The sequence below is a fragment of the Anas platyrhynchos genome, chromosome 9 (assembly GCF_047663525.1).
Source record: "Anas platyrhynchos isolate ZD024472 breed Pekin duck chromosome 9, IASCAAS_PekinDuck_T2T, whole genome shotgun sequence".
NCBI classification, from domain to species: domain Eukaryota; kingdom Metazoa; phylum Chordata; class Aves; order Anseriformes; family Anatidae; genus Anas; species Anas platyrhynchos.
Window position 1 is genome coordinate 22,954,501 of NC_092595.1, and position 27,166 is coordinate 22,981,666.

The 27,166-nt window shown below is 42.0% G+C and overlaps 1 protein-coding gene across 10 annotated transcripts in view; it reads left to right on the plus strand.

The window, feature by feature from the left end:
* The first annotated feature begins 2,170 nt into the window (after positions 1-2,170).
* The window catches only part of AGFG1 (ArfGAP with FG repeats 1), a 36,495-nt gene continuing 11,499 nt past the window's right edge, over positions 2,171-27,166 (plus strand). For 2 of the 10 annotated variants that reach the window (XM_027464614.3, XM_027464615.3), the window contains exons 1-5: positions 2,173-2,874; positions 11,141-11,234; positions 21,497-21,612; positions 22,148-22,310; positions 22,789-22,945. In XM_027464614.3, the coding sequence (XP_027320415.2) occupies positions 2,300-2,874; positions 11,141-11,234; positions 21,497-21,612; positions 22,148-22,310; positions 22,789-22,945 (1,105 nt within the window). In that variant the 5' untranslated portion in view covers positions 2,173-2,299. Of the gene's footprint in view, positions 2,875-11,140; positions 11,235-21,496; positions 21,613-22,147; positions 22,311-22,788; positions 22,946-27,166 lie in introns of all 10 variants that reach the window. The other 8 variants (XM_027464620.3, XM_027464621.3, XM_027464617.3 and 5 more) reach the window with 8 other exon arrangements.

Genomic DNA, 27,166 nt, shown 5'->3' on the forward strand with positions numbered 1-27,166 from the left:
TGATCGGAGGAGTGGCTGATGCCCCAGAGGGCTGTGCTGCCATTCAGAGGGACAGGCTGGAGGGTTGGGCCAAGAGGAACCTCATGAAGTTCAACAAGGGTGAGTGCAGAGTCCTGCACCTAGGGAGGAATAACCCCAAGCACCAGTACGGGCTGGGGGCTGACCTGCTGGAGAGCAGATCTGCAGAGAGGGACCTGAGAGTCCCAGTGGACTGACCAGGAGCCAGCAATGTGCCCTTGGGGCCAAGCAGGCCAGCGGTGTCCTGGGCTGTGTTTGGAAGTGTTGCCAGCAGGTCGAGGAAGGTGATCCTGCCCCTCTGCTCAGCCCTGGTGAGGCCGCACCTGGAGCATTGTGTCCAGAGCTGGGCTCCCCAGGACAAGAGGGACATGGAGCTGCTGGTGATGAGAGGACTGGAGCACCATCACACGAGGACAGGCTGGGAGAGCTGGGCCTGTTTAGCCCAGAAAAGAGAAGACTGAGGGGAGACCTCATCAATGTGTGTAAATATCTGAGGGGAGGGTGTTGAGAGGATGGAGCCGGTCTCTTTTCAGTTGTGCCCAGTGACAGGACAAGAGGCAATGGGCACAAACTGAAGCACAGGAGGTTCCGGCTGAATACGAGGGGGCACTTTGTTACTGTGAGGTGACAGAGCACTGGGACAGGCTGCCCAGAGAGGTTGTGGGGTCTCCTTCTCTGGAGATACTCAAAATCCGCCTGGATGCCCTCCTGCGCAATGTGCTCTAGGTGATGCTGCTTGGCAGGGGGGTCGGACCAGATGATCTTCAGAGGTCCCGTCCCACCTCGGCCATTCTGTGATTCTGTGATCAGCTCATGTAAATGAGCAAGTCCAGAGAAATCAGAGAAATGCCAAATTTACTGATGCTTAAAACCTAGTTTTTTGTTTTGTTTTGTTTTGTTTTTGAACTAAACCCCCACCAAACTATGAGGAAAACACAAACTATGAGGAAAATACAGTAGATCAGATCTTGCTTCTACAAGCCAGTGCTAACAGATACTGACGTCAAGGGTGCAAGATTTGACCGTAAATAAACAGTACAGGGAATCATTAAACCTTAAAAGATTTTAATCACTTACAGTGTTGCTAGGTGGTTCTGCAAACTGAATCACCAAATAATACATGTGTAATAAATTAGATTGAATATTTTTCTTTGAAAGTATTTTGTACTCTGTTGGAAAGGGCATTCCTTTAGACACCTTTATAGATAACAAACACTATTTTGTAGATGAGTGGTAGGTCTGAGCTCAAGCCAGAGCCCAGGATTCCTCAAAGATATCAGTAAATATATGTGACTTAACTCATTTTATTCTCTTTTAAGGGGAAAGGGTCTGGAGAACAAGTCTTATGAGGAGTGGCTGAGGGAGCTGGGTTTGTTCAGCCTGGAGAAAAGGAGGCTCAGGGGCGACCTTATCGCTCTCTACAGATACCTTAAAGGAGGCTGTAGCGAGGTGGGGGTTGGCCTGTTCTCCCACGTGTCTGGTGACAGGACGAGGGGGAATGGGCTAAAGTTACGCCAGGGGAGGTTTAGGTTGGATGTTAGGAAGAATTTCTTTACTGAAAGGGTTGTTAGGCATTGGAATGGGCTGCCCAGGGAGGTGGTGGAGTCACCATCCCTGGAGGTCTTTAAAAGATGTTTAGATGTTTAGAACTTAGTGATATGGTTTAGTGGAGGACGGGTTAGTGTTAGGTCAGAGGTTGGACTGGGTGATCTTGGAGGTCTCTTCCAACCTAGACGATTCTGTGATTCAGTTATATTCACAAGTGGAACCTGGGGACCTCTGATGGCAGTTACAAAGAAACCAACGTAGATATCAAAGTTCCCAAACTTGTCTTGTGAAAATCACACCAATTTTCCCCGAGCCCCTGTGAAGCACTACAGGGCACTCAGTCCCTGGGGTCCCACCACAGGAGTGGAAGCCACCCCCCCAAGGCATTTCCAGCCCAGGACGGACGCCAAGGCCTTGAGCCTCCCACATGGTCACCTCCATGACAGAAATTTCACACTTTGGCTAAACGAGGGCGCCTCGGGGGGCAGCAGGGGCGGTGTGGCGAGGTAACATTTTCCTCGTGCAGGGCGGAACCCGCCGCCCGGCCTCCCCAAGCGGGGCCGCGGGGCGAGTGGAGGAGGGCGGCGGGTGCGGGGGGCGAAGCCTCCATTTCGCGGAGCTTTCCGCACCGAGGCTCGCTACGGAGCCGCCCTGCCCGCTGCCCGGCACGGCTCTCGCAGCCCCGGTGGCTCCGGGAGCGCCTCCTCGGCGGGCGGGCGGAGGGAGGGAGGGGATGCGTCCTCCCGGGCGGCAGAGGGCGCTGCCTCCAGAGAACCCGCTCGGCCCCGCCGCCGCCGCCATCTCCTTGTCTGATCTCATAAAGGTGTCGCGCAGGTTCCGCCCGGGCTCGTCATTCAGCCGCCCCGGGCCTGGCGCCGCCGCCGCCGGCCTCCTCCGCGCCGCTGCTCCCTGCCCTCCCCCTCCGCCCCTCCCCGCCCTCCCGCCGGGCCGCGCTTCGCTCCCTGCCCGGCCCGCCGCCTGCCCTGCCCTGCCCTGCCCGCCCCTTCCTCCTCGCCCTTCTCCCCCTGCTGCCCGCCCCGCTCCCCTTCTCCTCCCGCCGGCCGGGCCCCGCAGCGCCGGCGCCGTCGGGGTGCGAGCGGGTCCCGGCGCCGTGCCGGGCCGACCCCGGGCCGGCGGGGCCATGGCCGCCAGCGCCAAGCGGAAGCAGGAGGAGAAGCACCTGAAGCTGCTGCGGGAGATGAGCAGCCTGCCGCCCAACCGCAAGTGCTTCGACTGCGACCAGCGCGGCCCCACCTACACCGACATGACGGTGGGCAGCTTCGTCTGCACCTCCTGCTCCGGCATCCTGTGAGTCGGGGCGGGCGGCGCTGCTTCGCCCCACGGGGGCCGCCCGGCTCCGTGCCGGGGGTGGGAGGGACGGGGCGGCGGGGGCAGCCTGCCGGGGGGTCTCTGGGGGATGGCGGCGTGGCAGTGCCGGGGCCGGGGGCTGCCCCCGCCGGCAGCAGCGGGCGGTGGTGCTGGGTGCCGGGGTAGCCGGCCGTGTCCCAAATCGTGCCCGCCACAAGTTTGTGAGGCAGCTCTTCACGCTCCAGCTCAAAGGATAATCTCCGGGCTTAGCAGTTTAACGTGATCCAAAAAAAAAAAAAAAATCCACTACTTCTTTCTGAAGCCTTCCTCTTGCTTCATACAAACTTTACGTATGAGCCTTAGAAAGGGGTTGGCTCTGATAAAGCAGATCGCATTTTTCCTGTTCCTCATTCCTGCACGGGCCTCCCCCACTCCTCCCTTTTCCACCCTTCCTCCCCTGAGGAGCAGGGCTGGAGCAGGAACAGCTGGGACCAGGCGGGTCAGGGTCTCAGTGTGTCTGTGGGATGCCGGGTGTGTATGTGTGACCGGGGAAAAAGCCGGCTGTGTGCAGCGGTACTGCGTGCTCAGCTCAGCCCGGCCGCATGTTGGTGTTTCTGTGGCATTGTGTGTGTGGAATGGAGCAGTCAGAGAAGTGGCCCAAGTAATAAGCAGTGTGCCAGAGGATCCCGATTGTTTGTAAAGGTTTTAGTTCATAAAACGCCCACGAGAGAGCCTGAACTAATTTCTGTCCCTTACTCAGAAGGGCTGACTGTGTACCCTGCCCCACACAGGTCTTCCATAGCCTGCTCTTTTGGAACAAAGTTGCTAATTACAATGAGGCTTGAAACAAAGCAACCATGTTCGTTCTGTGCTGAATTTACATGGAACAAGCCGCCTTTTATGCTAGGCAGCTAATTAGACTTGTTTTTTTTTCTTCTACTTTGTGTAGACTTTTGAACAGGCTTGACGCAAATACAGAAACTGCATTCAGGTTGTGGAGCTGAAGAGTCTCCCGTTTTTGACATGTACATGGCACTTAATCAGCCAGCCCTGGCTATTGTTTGCTGTGTTAGCAAACTGTTATTTGTGCTGGCATGTGAAACTATTTTAAGCCACTGCACAGAGCTTATTTAATGGTTGCACGTGTTCTTACTAGTTAAACTAATAGCATGACAAAACTGCCATATGAGAGTGTTCTCCTTTATTTTTCAGGCAGGTGTCCTAATCTTAATACACAAATATATTGTGTGTGTTGCTGAGATGTTTAACACAGGTTCAGGAGGAAAAAAAACCTCTTATCTGTTAGCTGCGATGTACGGCCTACGGAAGTCCATAGTCCAATTTACAGTAATGTAAAGGATGCACGTGCAGTGAAACAGGTAGTGAGCAAGGAACAGCTGTCACTTGCTGTTGGGTTGGCCATCATTTGGATGCTACTGTGCTTAAAGAAACCAGGACTTTTTTCTGAAAGACATTTCTTAATATGTTATTCTAATATAAAGTATCTCTTATTATAAATATACAGTGTTTCTGTATATAAAAAAAAATCTATGTTTGAAGTTGATGTAAATGACTATGAAGAGGACTTAAAACTTTCTCCTGAAGTAAAATTGGGCTCCTTCTTTCATATTGATTCAGTAATGCTTTCATAAATGGTGCATGCGAGATCTCACGTAGTGGTTAAAGCGTCAGACCCTAGGTGATGGGATATTTTCTTAATAATGAGACTTAGAGACAGGTGAGGTCTGCTTTACTATCAGAAACTGATATTTGTAACACTTTGTCAGAATAGCCATTCGTACAACTTATTTCCAATTGCCTAACGTAGGTTTCCACAGTGGAGGAACCACATGATGGTAAATGTGTGGAAGTACTGCTGCCTCCATAGTCCTTAATGGCTGTTTGCATTCCACCTCATAGCACTTGTTTTACTGTAAGGCTTTAATATTATTATTACTTTGCCCTGTTCGTATGCTATGTGAATGACTTGCACTGCTTCCTCTTTCAATTAATTTTTTTTTTTCTAGCCTGGTGCAGGAAGTATTCTTAGAGTCAAGTAGCCTGTCTTTCAAGCGTAAGGTGCGGTGCCAGACTAATGCTCCTACATTAACAAGTTTCCTTCAGAAAGGTGCTCAGTTAGCTATAACAAACAGCTGCTAACATCATATGATCTTGGGTAGACATCGGTACAGTCAGCTCTAAACTTTCGAGATCTGATGTCTGATGAGTTTTTTTTGCAGGTTTTTTGAGGTGTTTATTCATTGTTCTGGTAAGGACGATCTGTTAAAACCCCAAATATTCATTTGGGGTCCATCATTTATTTCTACTGACAATTCTATGTATAGAAAGAGAGTGATGCCTTATTACTAGATAGAGCTTTAAGAAAACCACCGCTTTCCCCACTGCTCCCAAAATAGTATGACTGGCTTGTTCAGATGCTGCTGAAAATGATGAAAAACTAGTGACTTGAAGATGATCTGTTTCTGATTTAAATGTTGAAAGTGAGTCTTGTCAACCTCCTCTGTTATGAATAACTAACTTGTTTCCTATAATATGTAGGGCTTGGATATTTCCTATGGATTGGGTTTACCAGAACAAAGGCCGGGCTGTGTAAAATGGAGCATGCATGGTCATGCATAGTGGTGTGGATAGCGGCTCTGCTTGTGCCCTGTGTTCAAGCTCTCTTTATGTGGAAAGAAAGCATGCTACGTCATGGAAGCTGTGCCGAATCCTGCCTTCTGGTGTTGGACAAGAATGTAGGATGTGTAGAAATACGCACGTCATGTTTTTTTCCCCCAAGTGGGAGGAAGTGCTGTGCCGGAGCCGTCTCATCAGGTCAAGGATTATGATAGTGCCAGGTCAGAAGGCTTCTCCTCGTGATGTCAGGGTTGGCAGAAAGGTTCTTCTCATTTGACAGAGGTCCCTTGGTTTGATTATGAGCTTACTTCCCCAAATTTTGTAGTGTACAAACACCTGATGTAACACTGCCTGGCAGGAGGCGTGTGTACTGCCTGCTGATGTGATAACCAGGGCTCCCCTTCCTCCCCCCGGTACCCCTCCTCACCCCTTCCCCTCCAGCCCTCCGGGATCTTTCCCATTCAGGTGGTTGCACTTTGGGCTTCTGTTAGGAAGGAGCAACCAAGAATACTCAGAGCATATTGTTACTGTGGGGAATGATAAAGCTTTTTTTATGTAACTTCTTACGATTACTGGATGATGTGGCCTTCTGTTGGCTGCCTATGGTATTCCTAGTTGAAATCTTACATTTTCCTGGCTAAGGGACTTCTGTATCAGCCAGATAAGTGTGTTTGGCCAATACCAGGAACAAACTCAACAATAAATCTTGGTGTAATGGCTGTGATTTACTGTCCCTTTCCCCAGAAGAATTTCTGCAGAAGTTGAAATTGCCTAAAAAAGTGGTGTTAGAGTGAAGGTGATGCTGTCTGTGTTAGCATTGTTTTCCAGGACTTTTTTTTTTTCTTGGGGACGTGCTCAGAAAAAAGCTCTGGGTTATGTGTATGTGTATGTATATTTCATTTTTTTTCTTCAGTGTCATGGCTGGAAAGCTAAGGAAATGTCTATGCCACAGTAAATACTATGCAGTCCAGAAAGGATTTATTTTCCAAGAAATGGGTTAAATTAATCTTAACTGTGTACGTAAGCCTTTGGCTGTTAAAATATAAAGTGAGCTTGTGAGGTGGTGGAAGGTTTGCAGGGAAGTCCCCAGGTACCAGGAAAGGCCATTACTGCTTTTTGCTAGTAACAGTAACACAGAAATAGCAATGAATGGTGACACTGCCTTTCCAAAACTTGCTGTCCAGGCACTTGGGGATGTAGGTGCTCTCTGCTGGCTTGGTGTTTGCTATCTCTCAGTAACTTCCTGCTTCCTAGAGGGTCGGAGTTTGCTGGCTCAGACTTGAGGTCGTGTTAGGATCTGACACAGGGTGACACTAACGGTGGCGAGTAGCCATCTGTCCCCTGTCCTCCCATGGGAGTGACCCTCTACCCCAGCAAAGCCCACTTACTGTGTGCGTGTCCAGCCCTGGCCAGTATTCTCTGAACCTCTGCTGACGTTTGTTTGCAATGAACACAGAAAAGGCTGTTCCACCAACAAGCCCGAGTTCAGCCATAACTGGCCACTGAATTGTTAGGAACAAACACTCACTGACGGTGTTTTGAATGTTTAATGTTTAAATTGTGGGACTTCACAACCTTGTGCCAGCAGCCTCGAAGCTTCCTCCGTAAAAGCACATGCCTTATCAGTACCCCCGAAGGAGAGCCATGCCTGTGGTCTCTGTGACTTCCCGGCTGGCGGGCTGGGTCACTGGCAGCGTAGATGGAATCGGTGGAGGAGATTCTCCCAGCTGGAAGCACTGTCCCCCAGAAATGCCCCATTTTGAGTATGAAGCTTGTGTTGGTGAGTGGGCTCTCGGTGTGGGATGCTGCAGTGGTGCCATCTGGCTCAGGCACCTTCCCGAGCGCTGCTCTGGGGGTGCTGCGGTGGCAGCTGCTGCCTGGCGTCCCTGGGAGCCCGGTGACAGCAAGGAGTAACTGGTACCGCTGCGCCCCTGCGGGTCACAAATATTTGTTCAGGGTCAGTTAGAGTTTAGTCATTGCTAAAGGATTATAATCAATGTTTTCTGCTGTTAAACAAGGAATACTGCCGGGCATTAGAACCGTGCAAAGCACTTGTCAGATGCACAGAATAGCGAAGCAAGTGTTAGATATGTTTTTTCATATAAAAAGGGGGGTCCTTAATTCCTCATAAAGCATAATTGTACTTGGCTGCCTACCAGTGAGCTTCCTCTGCATGTAGATGAGTTGTTAGTGAATCATCTGGGTCATCAAATGATTTCTGTATGTGAGGAAGGGTAAAATCTTGTAGGATTTGTGAAGCAAGAGGGGCTTCAGTACTTAGGTTTTCTGTTTTAAGCTCTAATTTGTAAATGTAACTGCACTGTGTTAGGGAGGCTCTAGTCAGTTCATGAGTGTCGGGTGCTTGAAAGTGGCTCATCCTAGTTGAAAATCCTAAAACTGCTTTTAAGCTGTTCTGATTGTAGGCTCTAAGTAATTTATCTAAGCAAGTTTATGCATGTGCTTTGGGTTGTATTTCCATGCTGAGCAATACAGCCTCTTGTATTGAACCCTTTGTTCCAGTCTGATTTCATACACAGCTTAGTGTAAGAGGAGGCTTTTTGTAGGCTTCCTCCCACCCCTTGCCATCTTACACGTATATGTAAGAATTACTTGTATGTATAATAATGCAGCTTGATAGTCAGCCAGTTAGCTTTGCATTGCTGGCCATTAAGGTTCAAGATTTCCCACTTTGGTGGCTCACTGGTACGGTGATGTGCTCTGTGCCGTCATGCGAGCATCTGGTGCTGCTGGGCTGGGATCTGACCTTTTGGGACAGGGCCTGTTTGCCTCCTTTAGCAGGAGAGCGGAAAAGAAATGAGAATCCACCTCAACCACACATCATGGATGTAATCTGTAAACACAGATTATACAGATCTGGAATTTTACAACCCGAACTTGAAAACTATATACCTTGCAATGGCAAGAGAGGACTGCTGGAAGCCTCGTGTTAGGGTAAGCTGTGCTAGTCACGGCTTTAAATGCGTCTGTGCAGCTGCTTAACACAGCTGACAGTGTGTGTTTGCTCGTGTAAAAAGCCGTTAAGAGCCCTGATAAATCAATGTAGGTACATGTGTTTTTCCTGGTTAAATAACGTGTGCAGTGCTTTTAAATTGCAAGCATGGGTAAAATATAGCACTTAATCCATATCTGTTGTAAATGTGAATTCCCAGCAGAAGGTAGTGTGGAAGCTCGGATATCCTGCCTGTGCTGAGTAATGCGGACTGGTTAGTGAACAGCTTTTAAAGTAGTTCTAAACGTTTTTATGGGTATCTTCCTTAAAATGAGGAGAGTAAATTGACCAGACTAAGGCAGACAGAACCGCTTCGTATGTGGTGTAAAAGCAAGACACTGGTTGTTGTATATTATTTGAGGAGCATATTTCTGTGAAGCACACATCAGATACCACCTTTATTTCTATCCTGTCATTTAACGTGATGCTGCGGTGTGATGCAGTGAGTAGTTTTTCCCTTGCATGCATGGGACAACAAGGCGTATTTAAAGAAAAAGCCAAACAAAACCTGCAAACATCATTATACCAGCAGCAGCTGTGATGTGATGTGTAATTGTGTTGAAGTTGTAGATTATTTTCTTAAAATTTGCATCGTCGTAAAATGAATATTTACTTCCTAAATTTTAGGTAACATTACAGTATTTTAATGTGGTGTTTATTTGTGAAATAAATGTGGATTTGGCTTAAAATCTGGTAAATAAGTTAAATTGATTTCAATTTAATGTGGAGTTCAGACATCTTAAGATGAGCAGTTTATTTGGTGATGCTTGATCCGAATAGACAAACCAACTTGAAAGCTCTCACAAAGTTTAATAAAACTTTCTCTGCCTTCTTGCTGAGGTACTAAACCATGGAGTCCATTTTTAGACAGTCAGGTTTGAAGAATTTGCTTAAGCATGAGATGAGAATTTGCTTAAGCATAAGATGAGAATTAGTTTTACAGAATACTATCGGTAGATTCACATATGACTTTTGCATTTAAGGTACATTTAAGTTCATTGTATGTCTTAGCAAGATACAATTCATTGTCCATTTTTATTCAGGTATTTCAAATGGGGTGTCCTAAATTTGTTTCTTTTAATATGAATCTTAAACAAAAATGTCCTGCTCGTTGTTCTTCTCAGTATCCAGCTTTAATTAAACTGAACATGTGGAAACAAAGGTGTTTTGTAAACACAGGGGCAGAGTTGTCCTTTTACAGGTACAGTGGATTTATGCATCAAGGTGAAATTGCAAGCTAAAATCACAGTAGTGGTTTGTTTGTTTGTTTTTTGTCACATTTAAATAGAACCTCAGCTAAAATTTTCTTTTTAAAACTGGAGTACAGAGGTTAGGATCTTTTAATACTCGGAACATCAGATTTGCAATGCGCTGGTTTGATAAATAACAATTACAGTGTTCCTGAAATAATCATCAAGTTAAAGAAAACTTAAATCTTAACTTAGTAGTCAGTGATTTCTATTCCTAAAGGCAATCTGAACCAAATTTATTATTAATGCTAAGTAGCAGAGAGAAGCAATAAAGCTAGCTCGTATCAGCTGATCTGGTAGCAACGTGTTAGCCCTGTACTACGTTCCTGGAAAGCTTCTCCAAGCTTTGCTTCTGGAAACTTTCTTCTCACATACATAGCACATTCTTTGAAATCTCATAGTTACCTATTCTTTAAGGTGATGTGACAAGCATCAAGACTTGTTGAACCCGCCTGTTAAGCTAACAGCTGTGCTGCCTATGTTAGTGTCTGCTGTTTGGTGCATGTGGGATGTAATGTCCTTGGTGCCACTGAGCAAAGCACAGCGTGATTTCAATCGCAAGTATCTGCAGGCCAAAGCAGTACTTAAGGAAAAAGTTTTTTCTTCTCAAGCTTTTTCTTATACTCGCACAGTTGCTCAGTAAGATTTTTCTCTATGCTTGTAGCTGTTGACTGACCTGGGTTTGACAATATTAGGCTTTGGCAACAAAATTGACTTGACTTGCTACGAGTCCTGCTGCAGCAGTCTGTGGATGTGAGGCTGGTGCCAGTTTCTGCTTAAGGCAGAGCCACTGAGTTTTGAGCTACTGCACTAATAATGTTTGTTCTTGTTTGAAGCACAGTAAAAATGGCAGCTTTTTTCTTCAGCTGCTGCTACTTGCGTAGTGTTCAGGGGGAGGAAGACAACAGACCTGTGCAGAGGAGCAAAAAATAAACTAGCAAAAAAAATGCTGAGAGGAGACAGGAAGCAAAGGTTAAAGTGGGAGGAAAAGAGTCTGAGCTGGGGAGTTTGGTTGGCAGAAATGTAATGGTTAAGTAGAAGTACTGGTAGGAGTAGGTTGAACCAAGAGGGGAGCTGGAGGGAAAGAAAAATGATGTTGATGTTGATCATTAAGAGATGAAAGAAGAAAAGGCAAACGAGTTTGGGGAAGCAGGTTAAGATTTCAAAAAGTTCAAGTCTAATGTGTTCATGAAGTTGCATAAAAAGGGGCAGTTAAGCATGTGCAGCACTGGTCTCCTCTGAAATCCCAGTATTAGATTTTTGCTTTCTGAATGCTAGTTGGGGGTAGGCTGACTTGTTATGTTAAAAGTGATTGTGTGATGACAGACTTCCTGAATACTGACGAAATACTGCTTGCTTCTTCTTTTAGACGGGGCTTGAATCCTCCCCACAGAGTGAAGTCAATTTCAATGACTACTTTCACACAACAGGAAATAGAATTTCTGCAGAAACATGGAAATGAAGTAAGTATTCATTACAGAGTACCCAGTGATGGACACTTTTTAAATATTCAACTTTAAGTACTTAAAGCTTGAGCTTTTTTTTTTTTTTGAAGCAAAAGGTAGACAAGAGTCTTTTGAAGCCAAGTTCACTGGATTGCATATCTTTCTTTTTTTTTTTTTTTCTTTTTTTTTTTTTTTTTTTAAAAAAACCACACTCGTTTCACTTAGGTAGCTGATCAATACTGTGTGTTATTGCCCAATGCAGACAACCTCGGTTCACGTGATCAGTGCTTCTGAGTGGGGTTTTCTTTTGCTCTTGCGGAAGGCGGTATGCATCTGACTCTACTTTTCCTCTGGAAGCCTAGACCTTTAGGCTGAATGCAGCAGTATTTCCTGAAAGAGTCAATGGTGACAAAAATAATTTTGTTACCTATAGTTGTATTTCTATTGAGTAGGTGTCAGTCTTCCAGCAGTTTCAACAGCCTCCTTCTGTAACGAAAATATATCAATATTTTGAAGGTCCTTAAAGAGAGGAAGGAAAGGGAGAAATCCTTTTTCCTCTAAGGATTAGATAAGAGGCAACTGTATGTTTAGAGTGGCTTGGGCAGCTTTGAAGAGAGGAAGTTCCAGTGTACTGCTCTTTTTTCTTTCTAATAGATGAAAACTAAATCTGAGGTGAATGTTGAGTTGCCTCTATGGAGATGTGTAGAGAGTGTAAACCCTGGTTGTGGCTGTTCATGTCTTCAGTTTGAGGAAGAAGTTTGTATTTTAATATGCTATAACATTAAGTTACAGTATATGAAAATTATTTAAGGCAACTCTTTCTTCTAATCCAAATATAGACAAGATTCTTTTTTATTTTTGATTGGATCTGTGTTTTGGTTAGTAGAATTATTGATTGTAGGCTATGGAGTATCTTGTTAACAAGTTGTTGTGAAGCTCTGTGGGGGTAAAGCCCATCCTTAGTTAAAATGCTGATACTTAACTTTCTTAAACTTAGCCCTGTTTGTAACTGCCTTCTTTAAGAATGAAAATAGAAATAGCAGTTTCTTTTTCTGTCCTAGCAAATGTGTTATTTGTTGAAATGATTGTTAGTGGACAATTCTTCTAGACAAAGCTGGAACAAGGTCAAAACTTTTCCAGACACTACAAATTTTTGTCAGTGATATTGACTAGTGTTTATTGAAATTTCTTTGGCATGGTAAAGCTGTGTGACATTGTATATGATAGAGTATGTTATTGATGCTTTGCATAAGGAGGGTCATAAAGAATCTTTTGTGGGTTTAGATGCCTTTTGTAAGAATCTCTTCCTGTAAGATTTGGCTATAAACTCCAACATTGCTTTATTTCACAAGTGTATAGGAAAACATAAAAATGCATACATGTATATGCAGCGGGGTGTGTGTGTATATATATATATATATGCACCTGCATCTGTTTTGATTTATTTCTGGACTCTGCAAAGGCTACAGAATGTAACCGTTTCTTTCTCTGATCTGAAGTCTTAAGTGATCAGTACTCAGGGTAATTGTCCTTATAATAGACCTGACCGCCCTTCAATCATAATGATTCAGTTTATATAAAATTATCAACCTAAAACCACTTAACGGGTATCTGTGATCGTATAATATGCTTCAAAAGTGCAGGAATGTGTTTGTTGTAGTGCTTATTTCTCTCATTAACAAAAGCGTGGCAATGGTTTAAATAAGCTACCCCATAAATAAGATGTGCTTCTGGACTTGCAGGTGGTAGGCTTAACGGGTGTTGAAATATTTGAGTGATACTATTTTAAACAGCATTAGAAGTTTAAAACCTAAGTAAAACACAATTTCAATTTGCCATGCTGTATGTTGCTGTAGTTAAATAGTAGCTTTCTTTTGTTGGTATTGGACTTTGGAATACTTCTCTGCAGATAAGATAAAGTATTGGGTAAATGAAGTTCATCTCGCCTTACAAAAAACTTTGTCTACTTTGCTCTTCAGCCTAGGTGTCTGTTGTGTATATGCTAAACAACCAAACTTTGTGCGATTAATTTGTTCAGCCTGACATGGACCTGTCCAACATTTTAGAGATCAATGTGAAACAAAGTACAGCAATTAAATGCTGTTGTAACATTCAGTTGTTTAGTTCTGTGCCATTTGAAAAGTTTGTTTTTTCTTTCCAATTTGGTATTTTTACCTTCTGTTTTTCTGTGGTGTGTTAAAATACTTCATTTCCACTTTGTCCACCTAGTCATTCTTCAATGTGTCCAGGACCTCTGTGGTAAGTTTTTTCCTGCTTCTGGATTAGTAGCTCGTGGTATACTGCAGGGAATTTGTTCTCAACAGAAAGGAGAATAGCAAGAAAGCATGTTATGCAAACCTTCCCTGAGATAAGGTAGGTAGTAAGGTTCTTGGAGGAAGTAGTTTTTCCACTGTCCTTCAGGGAGTTATTTGTAAGGTCAATGTGTTGTGTGAGGCTGAAGTTCCCTTAAAAATTAAATGGTAACACTTTCTTCATTTCTGAAATAGTTTTTCCCTGGTTGTCACAAATGGCCAGCTTTACTGGCACATATGGCTAAAAACCTTTACTTACTAGAAGGCCTCCACAGAGGGATTACTTTGGGAAGATGACGCTCAGAGCAGATTTCTTCAGATGGGAGGTGCCACTTCCTTCCCTGTGTGTATATCTGCAAGGAATGTCGTCTTAGCACAGGTGACTGTGCGTTTTTACTTCAAGTTCAGATTTAAACCTTCTTGCTGTGTTTGGAAAGGTCTGTATTTTGGTGTTGCTTTGTCATCTGCAGGTGTAAACAGACATCTAGACTCTGGTTTTGCAGGTGTCGGGGTTAGCTCACTTTTGCAGCAAGAATGGAGACCTCAGCTGCTTGGGATCAGTTTAGCAGTGCTTAAATGGGTTTTAGTGCCAACCCTCCTGACTCCTGATAGCACCTGTTGGCCTGGTTTCAGCTGGGATAGAGTTCCTTTGCTGTGCAGTGCTGTGTTTTGGGGTTAGGATGAGAACAATGCTGATAACACACAGACATGTTCATTGTTGCAGAGCAGCGCTTATCCAAAGCCAAGGCCTTGCAGCCTCTCAGTGCCCTGCCAGCGAGGAGGCTGGGGATGCACAAGGAGCTGGGAGGGGACACAGCCAGGACAGCTGACCCAAATGGGCCAAAGGGAGGTAGCATGCCATATGATATCGGGCTCTGTAATAAGGCCGGGGGAGCTGGCTGGGAGCTACTGCTGCCTGGGGACTGGCTGAGCATCAGTTGTTGTACATGACTTATTTTCTATGTTTATTTTTTCCCCATTCCATTTGCTTTCCTATTAAACTGTCTTCACCTCCACCTACAAGTTTTACTGTTGTTTTTTTTTTTTTCCCCCAAAGTGTGTCCCCTGTCCCCCTGAAGGGCAGTGAGGGAATGGCTGTGTGCTGCCTGCTGCTTCCCAGCTTAAACCACACCACCTGTGCAAATGTTTCTTATCGGGTTCCTGCACTCTAACTTGCTGAAGATTTACATCTCCCAAACTAGTAGCAGCATGGGACTGGTTTGGAGCTGGTGTCTGGCCCTACTGGAGTGCTTTCCTGGAATCTCCTTTGCTAAGGAAAGTGGCCTAGAAACCTGGGAGTGGGAAGAATAGTACTAGGCTGGAGCTGATGAGTCCTGACAGCAGGAGCTGTGCAGTCAGGTGTCCTTGTAGTACATCCCCAGTTCTGTTAATGCGCTAGAGAGAGATGTGAGCTGATTGTGTGTGGAGCGATGTCGTTGTGAGCAGGATTTGCCAGCTTGGACTCGGCTTATGAAAGCAGCTGGACCCAAACCGGCTTTGAAATCAGTATCCTGGCAGTCTAAAATTCCTTAAACCTACAGAGATTAATGAATAATATTGACATCAGAAGTGCTGAACTACTAAACAAAGCTCTAACTTGCTTACAGAAGGGAACTGTTTCCAAATCTTTCTTCCTGTGGTGAGTGCTGTGTTTTGGAACATAGTTTTGGTGTGTAGTAATCTGTAGCTCTTTGCACTGTCAGCATTACATTTGGTGCATAACTGAGGATATCTTCTTGGGGGGAGGGAGAAAGCTAATTTGACACTTACTGGGCGCCTGAGAGGTAATATCTCATTAGAGCTGTTTAAACCAGACTGACATTTGTAATCTTCCTATGCAGTGCTACGTCTGGGTCTAAACTCGCAGTGCTCCGTTACTGTAGGTCTGACAGCGTGCTTTTTCTAGCTGAAGGACAGCTGCTACTAGCAGAGGATGCTCTGTCAGAGTTGCCTTGTTATGCTACCTTCACGGCATAGAAGAGCAGGGTACTGCATGACTAAAAGCTCAGTTTTGCTGTCCCAGCTGAATCTGTGTTATTCCCGACTAGCACAACCGCGCGAACAGGAGTTTCTGAAGTGTGGTGGCTCGATGTGTTGTGCAAGCAGAAGGCCTTTTGTCTCTCCCATATCCGCCTTCCCACACACTGGAGATCGGTATCAGTGAAGCAGTTATGACACGGTAAAAGGTTTGGTGGTTGAAATACATGGCACCAGAACAGAAGTAACTGAACTCTCAGATTCTTTCAGGCTTTCTGCAAAATGAGATGGATGCTGCTGATTTTTCTTTATGAGCAGTTTTTAGTGTGCCTTTCCCTCCCCACCTCACAAGTCTACAACCCTACCACCAAATGCAACAACAATAAACCTACAGACAGGTAAATTTGTATTGCTCTTAGCCTTTGAGCCCTTCTGGAACTCCTGTAAGTATGGAATCCAGCTAGGAGGATAGTTTTCAAACCAGAAGCTTTTCAGGTCAACTTTGTTTGGTCAACAAATGAATAGGCGGAGTTCTACACAATGAGTAGGATGAGTTCTGTGGCACTCTGTGCCAAAGCTGAAAATAGGTGATTGCTCAGACCATAGGACCGCAAACTTAAACATTTACGGAAATCATGGTAGGTAAATACAGTTATTTTTAAGAGTTTTTCCTGAAGTATAGGCTCAGTGTAACCGATGGTATGAAGAGAAAAAGAGGTGAAAACTTTATCATAACATACTGCATGCGCTTGGCCCATTTTCTCCTTTCTATCATAAATTTAAGTTATGGCAACTCAGTCTATTCCTTAATACCTCCTGGGTTTTTAACTAGGTCAGGGTGAGTAGGTTGAAGCTGGTTGTGCTTCTGTTTCCCTTGTTGCTGCATGCTGTACTTACTGATTTAATTCTGAACTTCCCAGTATCTAGTTGCCAAATGTCTAATGACATTCCATGCAGGCTTGAAGCTTGTTGGCAGAGAACAGATGTTGTTCTTCCCAAACCAGTTGTAAAAGAGTCCTCCTGAACTCTTAGATTGCATGAGGACAGCTATTCTACATCTTGATTTCTGCTTCTTATTGTCACGGGACAATATCTGTTTGTCTTTGCTGTATCTTATTTTGCAGCTCCCATGATATTCACTGAGATATAGTGGAGGCAAGCAAAACTTCAGTCTCGCTTCTGTCAACCCTTCAACAGAAGTAGATGTTCAAATACTGCATACGCTTGATCATTGTGACTTCAATGCTGTCTTTTTTCTTCTCGCTGCATTGGTGAACCAGTAGGACATGAATTAATTATACTTTTCAGGGACAGTGGGCAATGATTATGGATTGTTGGATATGTTCCACTGTTCCTAGGGGCTCCCGTGTAATGTGAATGTTTACTCTTGGCTCCAACTGGCCAGGCTCTTCTCCTCTAAGCAGAGCGTTTTGTTTAATAGAGCTTTGGTTATCAAAAGGAGAAGTATAGTCAGGTGTTCGGTGAATGAACAGAGCTTTTGAGCAGAGGCTTACTTGTGGTGCTGTGAGAAGAAGAATACTAATATTAAATGGCTGAACTAGTGTGCCCAAGGAGATGGGGTAACGGAGAAGGATTTCAGAGACCTGTAGAATTTTTAGGTCTGCTACCTTTATAGTAACGTTCTGCAACTTTGTGATGAGTTCAGGTGCTTCTTTATGTACTACCCAGAAAAGCAAAGGAGTAAGTAATTCTGTTATCATGGAATGTAAGTTCCATCATGAAACCTGGGCAGGAATGTTTTGTTAATCAGCCCTACAAGTCTGGTTAATGTATGAAGTAGGTATTCTAAAATACACGCTTTTTGGAATATCAAATGCAAATTTTTCAAAGCATGTAATTTTTGTTTATAATTACTTTGTTTTTTCTCTTGTACTAAGTTTATATTTAAAAGCTAAAGAAAATTTGTGTCTAATAGAGCAACTGGTCTCCTAAAGTTTGTCTTTGTGCAGATTTATGTGCCCTTTACCAGCTCTTTGTACCTTTGTTCCATGTCCTGGAGGTAATGCCTGGGCATGAGTCAGCACCTGCTGGGAATGGCTGTGCTGATCTGTTCAGGTGCCTTGACCATGCAGCTATCAGGCCAGATAGAGCAAGAAACTGAAGCTCACACAGAAGTAATGTCAGCTGAAGTTGCTGATCTGATTCTCTGCTTTTCCACTGGATTTTTTTTTTTTTTTTTTTACAATTAATCTTGTGTTATCTCAGGTATCATCATGTTCAGGTAGTAGATTTAAAAGCTGTGATTAGTGGTAAGTAACTAGGGTACCAAAGATGTAAATGCTGAATGATCATTCCCTACCATAATTTAACAGAAAGTTGTATGGCTTTTTTTTTTTTTTTTTTAAAAAAAAAAAGGCAGTTCCTTGATCTTTCTTGTAAGACTGTCTTTTAAATATCTTTGAAATAGCGTCATGATCTGGTAGGTAAAAATATGCACATTTCTTACTTTGCACCACCTGTAAGCATCTAGTTAGCTATCTATTATCTAGTTATCTACCTAGTATGTTAGCTATCTACCTAGTACTGTTAGCTGTCTTTCTGTAATCTTAAAATGTCACTATTTCAAAATACACCTATAGAATGAGTATGCTGACCACAGTATTTCCTTGTATTTTAACTTCCAATTTTGATTTCATCCTATAATACTGTACAGCATACTGCCATTTGCCTTTTTTGTAGATAGATGGATATTGTGTATTAGGGCTCGCTTGAAGCATAATCAATGCAGTATTGTGGATCCCTGTCAAGTCAGATGATAGTAACAAAAGTATAGCCAGAAAGAGCGTACAGGTCACCAACAAGCAAGTAAAGACAAGAGGCCTTTATTGTGTTCTGAATGCTTGCTTGGAACGGCTGCTGATGTTCAAAGCATTGGGTGGTACTTCATACAGAAATAGACAAAACTGTGCCTTTTATTAGTTCCTTGTGTGATAATAAAGCTTGCTAAAACTTGGCTTTCTAAAGAACGTTTTCTTTATAAGACTTCTAAGAAATTACATTTACTCTTCTACGAATGCTTTATGTAAAGGAACTTGTATAAAATGTAACTTGCATCTCTGGTGTGCAAAAGCAAATGTTTCAGACAGTATTTGTATGGCTACTGCTGTCAAGCTGCTCATTAAAGTGAGCACTGCTTGCCGAAGAGAGTGAGGCTAAGTGTGGATTCTGCTGCCTGGTGGCTTCATCTTGCAGTTTCACCCTTACTCATTAGTAATGCTTTGCTCTCTGCTTCCAGTAAGAGAACCAATAAAGAATGCCTGTCAGGTTTAAATAAGCTATTACAGTGACTTAAGACACATTTCAGTTAGTGCTTTTGTGTTCAGCTATTTAGAAGAAATGAGTTGCTCCAGGAAATGTTTTTGGAAGCTTCCTTTCTGAAGGTTAAATATGCAAGAACCCACACGCTTAAGACACTCGCATCAAGTACTGCTGTAAAACGATGGATTTGGGCAGTACATCCTCCTTACATCTTCCTTATGGCCTGTTTACATACTCACAGAGCTGATGCTGCTCTAGCTCTACAGCTGGTAGTGACCTCAAGTCACACAACATCTCACTTTCTGGTTTCTCCTAGGAATTGCCAGAAGGGCTTGAGCCTTACCTGAGGTGGAGTTTGGGAGTTTTTTTTTTTTTCTTTCTTCTCTTGCCTACCCTCTCAATGCTTAGGCACTTCAGGGTGAAGGTGAAGCAGAAGACAGGGAGAAAGGTGAAGAAGTGGGTTGTGGTTTGATCGAGTTGGTCTTGGGGTGGGTTTCAGTGCTACCAATGGCATGGTAGTTGTGGTAAGTTTACTTGATCTGACTCATGTGATACAAGAAGGGGGAGGAATTTAATGACCTGAAATGGGTAGGGAATGGGACCTCCTCTCTCACACGCTAGCTTATTTTAGGCTGGATGTAAACTGATCATCACTGTTCAGCCCTGGGTGTTTTTCTGCTGGGTGCAGGATGAAGCTGGGGCTTGTCCAAAATTAGGTACAGCTCTTCCTTTCCATCAGTGTTTCCTGATGTTCCTCACAATGTTACACTGGGGGGGAGGGCACAGCTGTGTAAGTTCAAATACCAACTCCTGTTAACAGATATTCTGGATTTAGCCATAAACAAGGCTTTTCTGCTCCTAGCAATCACCTGAATGCTAGTTGGTACAGTTACATAGTTGGTACAGTTATACCTACAAAGCTGTACACAGAAATACTACTGCTGGCCCACATCAGAGCATCCCGTGGATATTGCGACTTAAACACCTTGTCAGTAAGGTAGGGCTTATGGTGGACAGAGTGAAGGATTGGTATTGTTCATTTAGAGTGGTTTAGGACAGGCGTGTGACTTTTTGACTGCCTGTAGCTTGCAACTTCTTCACACCAAGAAGTATGAAACAATTACTTTCAATTTCATTCCACCCACTAACAGACAACAAATTATGGCTGTTTAACTTTGCAAACTCCACTCAGTGTATGAAAGTTAACCCTTTTGTGGAGCATAGCTGCTGAACAAATGCTGTATAGTTTGTACTTCAATTAAACTCCTCAATTACTAATGTTACTTTTTTTAGATGAGTATTTAAATAATTTAGAGCTGTCCTTTGATTGTTAGATGTTTTCCGTTGTTTGCCTCTGTCCTGTAAACAATGAGACTACGGAGTGTGAGATACATACAAGCAGGCTAAATAAAACCAAGATGCCAAGGATAAAAAATACTTACACTGTCTGTCCAATCTGTGTAATCCTAAGAAATCTTTGAAATGACAGCTAAGATCTATGCAATTTGACTACTGTGTTTGAAGATAGCCAGCTAATTTGTAGCAACCTACAGGTAGATTTATTTGTTCCCCCCCAGCATTGTCCACTCCCAGAGTTAGTGCCTGTCTTGGGAAGGTGTAAGTATCACAGCTGCTACCACAATTTGCCAACTTTCAGGGCACTCAGTTTATGCATAGGCCTGTTAGAGCATGTACTTCCTTTGAAGGTCATGGGAGACAATGCTGAAAACCTGATACTGTAGAGGAGAACACTTGTAGGAGGTTGATGAGCGGGATGGTCAGGACTATTTCAGAAAGGTTGTGGGAAGAAAGCACATGCATCATAAAACCAGAACCTTTTTGACTCTGATTCTCTGGAGGAAACCTGTTCTAAAATGGCAGAGTCTGTTTTTAGAGGATAGCTAATGTTTGGTGTATTGTCTGGATGCATATGCAGGTTAGGCATGGAGTGCTCTGAAGTGCTTAAGGAAAGCCTCATTTTAACAGTGTTGGAACTCTTGCGTCTTGTTTGATTTTCAGAACTGTCACCTTTCCTCTCATTTTGGCTGGGAGTTGAAGCTGAAGATATGAAGGGTTTTGCAATTGATTCAACTTTTGCTGACTCACAACTGCGTTGAGAAAATGAAAGCAGAGCGAGAGTAGTTCTTTTCCCTCTTCTCTCACCCTCGCTAAAATTAAAAGTATATGATACCAAAATGATAGCTAAAGTTCAGAGACAGCAGCATAGTAAGAAAGACTGTTTAAAAAAAGTTTCTATATCCAAATAGTTATTGTAAATATTAAAATAGTTTAAGGCTTGCATCTGGTACTTAATGATGTGGCATATGGACTCTGTCAATGCAGTTTAAACCATGAAGTGCGGTTAACGTTTTGTGTACATTAGGTGAAGAAGTGTCCTGAAGATCAGCACAAGTAACAATTAGTTGCTTTGGCGCTTCATGAATGTATATTGCAAGTATTTTTTTGAAAAGCAGTGTTTCCAGTGAATGGATGTTAGGATTCACTTTCACTGCAGTGACAGATGGTCTCTCAACTTCAAGTATTTAGACCCAGTACATGCTGCACCAGTCAGTTGTTACAGAAAGCTAAGCCTGGAAGAAAATGTATGCACTCATGCACTTCTTAATCCTTTGATATATTAGCAATTGTAAACTTAAATATCTTTTGAATTAAGATATTTTCTGTGATTAATCAGTCCTTTTTTTGTACAAGGTATGCAAACAGATTTGGCTAGGCCTATTTGATGATAGATCATCAGCAATTCCAGACTTCAGAGATCCACAGAAAGTAAAGGAATTTCTACAGGAAAAATATGAGAAGAAAAGATGGTAAGACAGTTTTACAATTCATAAAGTTTGCTTCTGACCAGAGGGAAAGAGTGACTGACTTTATCCTTGTTCTGGAGTGTGCTTTCCTTTTTGTATGCTCTTTGGATTGATTGCATGGCTCTCTAAGGTAAAAATGATTTTTGGACTTCATTCATATTTCCTGCAGGAAGCAGAGAAGACATACTGATGACATCACCTTAAGCCATTTCTGTTTCAGTAGCAATGTGAAGTATGAGTCCTGCAGGTTTTATTAGGATGTAGAAGACAATGGGTGGTTTGTATTTATAAAAAAAAAAAAAAGGCGTTGTAGTCTATTTAAAAATCTGTCATTTATATCCTAGGTATTTTTACAAACTGAAGTACTGATAATTTATTGCAGGCCTAGTGGTTAAAATAGCAAAGCTGAGATCTACCAGTATCCATACTTGAGTCTTGTATGTGTTGGGCAGAGCTTTTCATGCTAAACTTATAAACAAACAAACAAAAAAAACAAACACAAAAACAAAACAAAACAAAATTGCTTTTTTGAATGTAGGTATGTTCCTCCAGAGCAAGCAAAGGTGGTGGCGTCAGTCCACGCGTCCATATCGGGGTCTTCTGCTAGTAGTACAAGCAGCACACCTGAGGTGAAGCCCCTCAAATCTCTCCTGGGAGAAGCTGCACCTGCACTGCACTTAAACAAGGGCACACCTAGCCAAGTGAGTACCTAATGACAGCTGAAGAGCTGTCAGCTCCGAAGTGGACCTTTCACAGTAGAAATCTGCATCTTGCAGCCTTCTTATTAAACTCTTTATTTTCCCTGTACTGAATTTTAAAGACTTCAGAATGCAGTGAATAACTATTATCCACCTTGTAAAATAGCTTTTTTTGCTTGTGTTAGTACAATATTTGCAGTTTTGCATGCATAATTTTGAACTTGCTTGTTTATGTGCTGCTACTTTATTCTTCTAGGTCATTTTAATCCAAAATGCTGCAGTGGCATTTTCTTAAATGCTGTCACAGTATCATAAAATAGAGTATCTTCCTCCTACTGTTAGAGGGGGGTCTGTGCCACATACAGTATCTTAAACTTGAGGAATAAATGACCAGTTAAATATGCTTAGCATTTTGCAAAAGCCACTTTGGCAAAAATATCAGGGTCTTTTTTGTCTTATCTAATTGAAATGTTGTTTGTAGTCTCCTGTTGTAGTTCGATCTCAAGGACAGCAGCAACAAGAAAAGAAACAATTTGACCTCCTCAGTGACCTTGGCTCAGATATCTTTGCTGCTCCTGCTCCTCAGTCAACTGCAACAGCAAATTTTGCTAATTTTGCACACTTCAACAGTCATACAGGTGAGTATTCAGAGCAGTGTATCCTCTTTATATGTGTAAAAAGTAGATTTATTTTTTTTATGTCGCTAGGCTACACTTATGAATAAGGTATATCTGATTTCTGTGCCTTTAGAATGCTTTATCAGTCAAGATTTCCTTTCCTCTTTTTATAGAGAGAGGTGGAACACAAATGCTGGTAATCATGATTTTTTTTTTTGGAGTGGGAGTTGCTATAGCTATTTTGTATGATATGTGTGCATAGAATGTTTTCTGCCCACTACTAGAACTTTAAATTTTGTGGGAGAGAGTGAGAGGATGAGTAACCGAATATAGGGAGAAGCTGATATTAGACTTTCCATTTTCTTTCTGAAAATTATTAGGAAGAGAATTCAGGAAAAGAAAGCAGATATAAAGACTTCGAGTTCAAATGCATTGACAATGACTATCAGGTTTTTAGAGGATAAACAAAGGCATCCTTAGTTTAAAGAATGACCTGTTCCACCCTGCCCCTTGTGTGAGTGTCTTTGAAAACTGAATGAAGCCTGTAGTGGGTGGTATTTTCTAGTTTTGAGAAGAACAAACAAGCCTCAGACATATGTCTTGACTAAGGATAGGGGTAGGCCTTGAGTTCTTTAAGAACATCTTCAGTAAAATACATTGAGCCCTCGGGGTTTATTTTCAGCCAAAGATCTTGAACCATAGAAGTCATTCTAAATAAGAGGTTGATTCTGTGGTCACTGAAGTATGTTGTTGTTAACTTGCATTGCAATTGTGGGAAAGTACCTTTGCCTGCCTAGTCTGAATGAGCTTTTCATCTATTTTTTTCTGAGAGAAACTGCAGTGCTGCTAAGCCAACAAGAGATGTTTCTTAGAAATCCTGAAGTTGTTAATGGCTGAGAGGAAGTGTGATTGAGAGGACTCCCATCATATACCTGAAGAATTAAGCAAAGTATCAAAGCTTGCTTAAAGTTAACTTTCAAAAAGTGTTGCTGAATAATTAGCTAAACTCAGTGAAATGGAATAACATTGCAGTGTATCCTGTAAAATCCTTAATGGAAGATCTCATGTTAATCCTGGTTTTGGAGGTATATTTAAGTGGGAGAACTTGTAGTGACTGGCCAATAGTGTAATTGTTACTGGAGAGACTGCAGGTGTTTAACTCTTTCCAGTAACTTGTCAAATTTGTGCTGAATGAGTCTAAATAGTATACTTACTATATGTTGATTTCAAAAGGTGAAAGTCCTGTTACACCTATATTTCAATACTGTGTTCCAAAACTAGGTAAAAATTCTTCCATATCTCTTCTGGTTACTTTTTAAAATGGTAAAAAGAGTATAAATGCTCCAGCATAAATAAAATATTTCAACCAAAAATTAACAGCATCTCTTAAGTGCTGAAAATCCAAAGCATGAGTAATGCCCAGATGTAGTGACTAGTTTTCTACTTCAATAGTTATACATAGTGATCATATCCATGGCTCTTAGGGAAAACCTTTAGAACCCAAAACAGTTTCAGGTAAATTCATTTATAGAAAACAATTTCTGAGCATGTAATAGCTGAATATGTGTGCTAAACTGTTTTAGCAGAAGTTTTCGTATTTGCTAGGATAAAATATTTGTAAGGCTTCTACTTTGTGCAGTAACCACGGGGTAGTGTTAACTACAACTAATAATGCAGTGTTACAGCATTGTCCCTTTGGAACACAAGAAGGAAGGTTGGTCAGCCTATCCACCACCTTTGGCACAAAACTGAGTGGCATATTTGTCATTTCTGTCACATACCTACAGTGGAGGATGGAAGAACTTGTATGTGATCAGGCACTATTTAATCAAAGTTTATGGTCTGCTGTTCTTGTTTTAGAGTTTTTTTTGCTATGTGTGCAGGGGATGGACTTGTCTCTTTCCCTTCATGCACACTGTGGCTAACTAAAGAAACCACTGAAGAGCATCAGTAAATTTAAGGTCTTCTAGTATAAGTTACTGTCTCTGCAATTAAGGAACAAGTGAGTGCAGCAGCTCTTAGGAAAATAATAAAACTTGTGCTGCGATCTATAAAGTCTAGATGTAAACCTTGAAAATCTTACATGAAGAACAGCTTTTGATATGCTCCTTTTTTTCTCCAAGTTTATTTCTTATGTACTGTGTTTGCTCAGGACACTGCTGCATGTTGAGGAAAAACCTTACTGACTTTACATTTACTTTCTGTATTTAAAGTTCCATAGCTTCTGCAAAACTAGATTTTGAAGATGACTATAGGTGGCTGTTCCTTGTAGCTTACATACTGGTAATAGTGACAAAAAGGATTAAAAAAAACTTTTTTGGCCTGTGGACTTCCTATAAACTAAGAGAATGTGTACAAAAAGATTTTAAAGAAGTGTGGTGACGCAGGACAGCTGTCACATGTAGTGATGGAGAAGAGAATTTACTTGGAAAAAGTAAAGTAGTATGACACAGGCATTGTCTTCTAGAGAATTACTTTCGATTTTGTAGTTGAACGTTTTCTCTTGAGTTTTTTAACGTTTCATACATTTTATTGCACACTGAGTAGAGCAAATCTCACAGATGAAACTGAGTGAAGACTGGGCACAGCTTTCATTCCTGTGACTGGTGCTGTCAAACTCAAGCTAGGTTTAGCCAGCCAGTTTTTATACTGCCTCATTCATCTGCAGTCACAACAACAGTTGCAAATCTGTGTCAATTTGCACTCCCCACAGGTTGCCTAAATTAATGTTGTTCTTGGGTTTCTGGGAGGAAAACTCAAGGTGGACTGTCAATGCCAGAACTTAAAAACATGATACACAAATCATTCAGGGACAGGAAAATACAAGTCTTACCTGGTCTTTACCTTTGTGCCACTTCTATACAGATTAAAACTTTACCACATGAAATAAAGCAAGATTAACATCTGAATACTCTGCAGAAGCTTTTAGAGCACTAATGCTTTAACATGGATCCACTTGCAAATCATAATTTTGTGTCAGCTGATGCAATAAAATTAAGTGGACCATAACATAATACATTCTAATTCTTTGATCTAGACTCATAGGTATTTGATATCAGATGCTTGACATAAGTCTGAGTGGTTTTAAAAAACCAAAAACCTGTGACAATTCTAGGAGTGACGTTTGTGTTTAATCCTGTTTGGTCATTTAAACTGGAGTCTGAGGAGCCTCTATCCAAAGGATGCATCAGTATTTAAAGCACCACTTTCATAAGCAACTTACAATTGAATTCTTCATTTATTCTTCTTAAAAAGCTACTGGCTTAAAGCTGTGGAATTTGGAGATAAAGTTTGAAGAGATACTGTTTGAACCAATACAGACAGTACAACTGAAGTTTTTTTTCCCCCTGTTTGTGTCAGTGTTTTGTCCTTGCATACCTCAAAGGTGAAAGCTTTAGGACAGAACTTTCTCAAGGCCTTGCTTTCTCATTAGTTTTCTTGCTTGTTGACTCTTGTGCTTGCTTCCAATGAAAAGTAACGTTAAGTACCTTACCCAGTATCCTTTATGAAGGAAAAAATTGCACTTTTATTTTTTAGCAGCATTGTGTTTGTGTATGAATGTTCTTTAAGTTTATAAACCTGAGGTACAGATGCTTTTAAAATAGAAATGAAGTGAAATAATGCAACATATTAGTAGTCAGCATTACCTGGCTGTTAAGTAAAAGTACTTAATTGGCTTAACTTACTGTTTTTGTGTATATTTAATCTACAGAGTCCCTCTAGAATAAACAAATTGTGACCTAATAATATATTGCAATCTATTATGCTAGAAGGCATTTTGTGAGCTTTAAAAAGCAACTCAATCTATCTCTCTCTATATAGATATGCATGTGTGTATATATATATATACACATATATACATACGTACACACACATATATACAAGGTTTTGGTTTGCATTTGATTAAGAACATTTTTCTGCTTATTCCTTGCTTGTAAGTGGTTAAGACTTTCTGTGGAGCTTACGAGTTTGGCTTTTAATTTTTGTTGAATCTGTTGATGCTTGGATATCCAGCTGTTTGAAGTTAGATGGTTTTTAACTTTTATTTCCTTCTGTAGTATGGCACAAAAGGAAGGCACAAACTGAAATGCTATTTGAACTTTCCTTGGATTTTATTTTGTGGATACAGTCTATGAATGCAATCTTCTTGACATTGGTATTGATTTCTGTACTCTGACTTTACTTTTTTGTTTTAAACTGAATTTTCCAGTAATATGAACTTATAAACCTAGTCAAAACTAT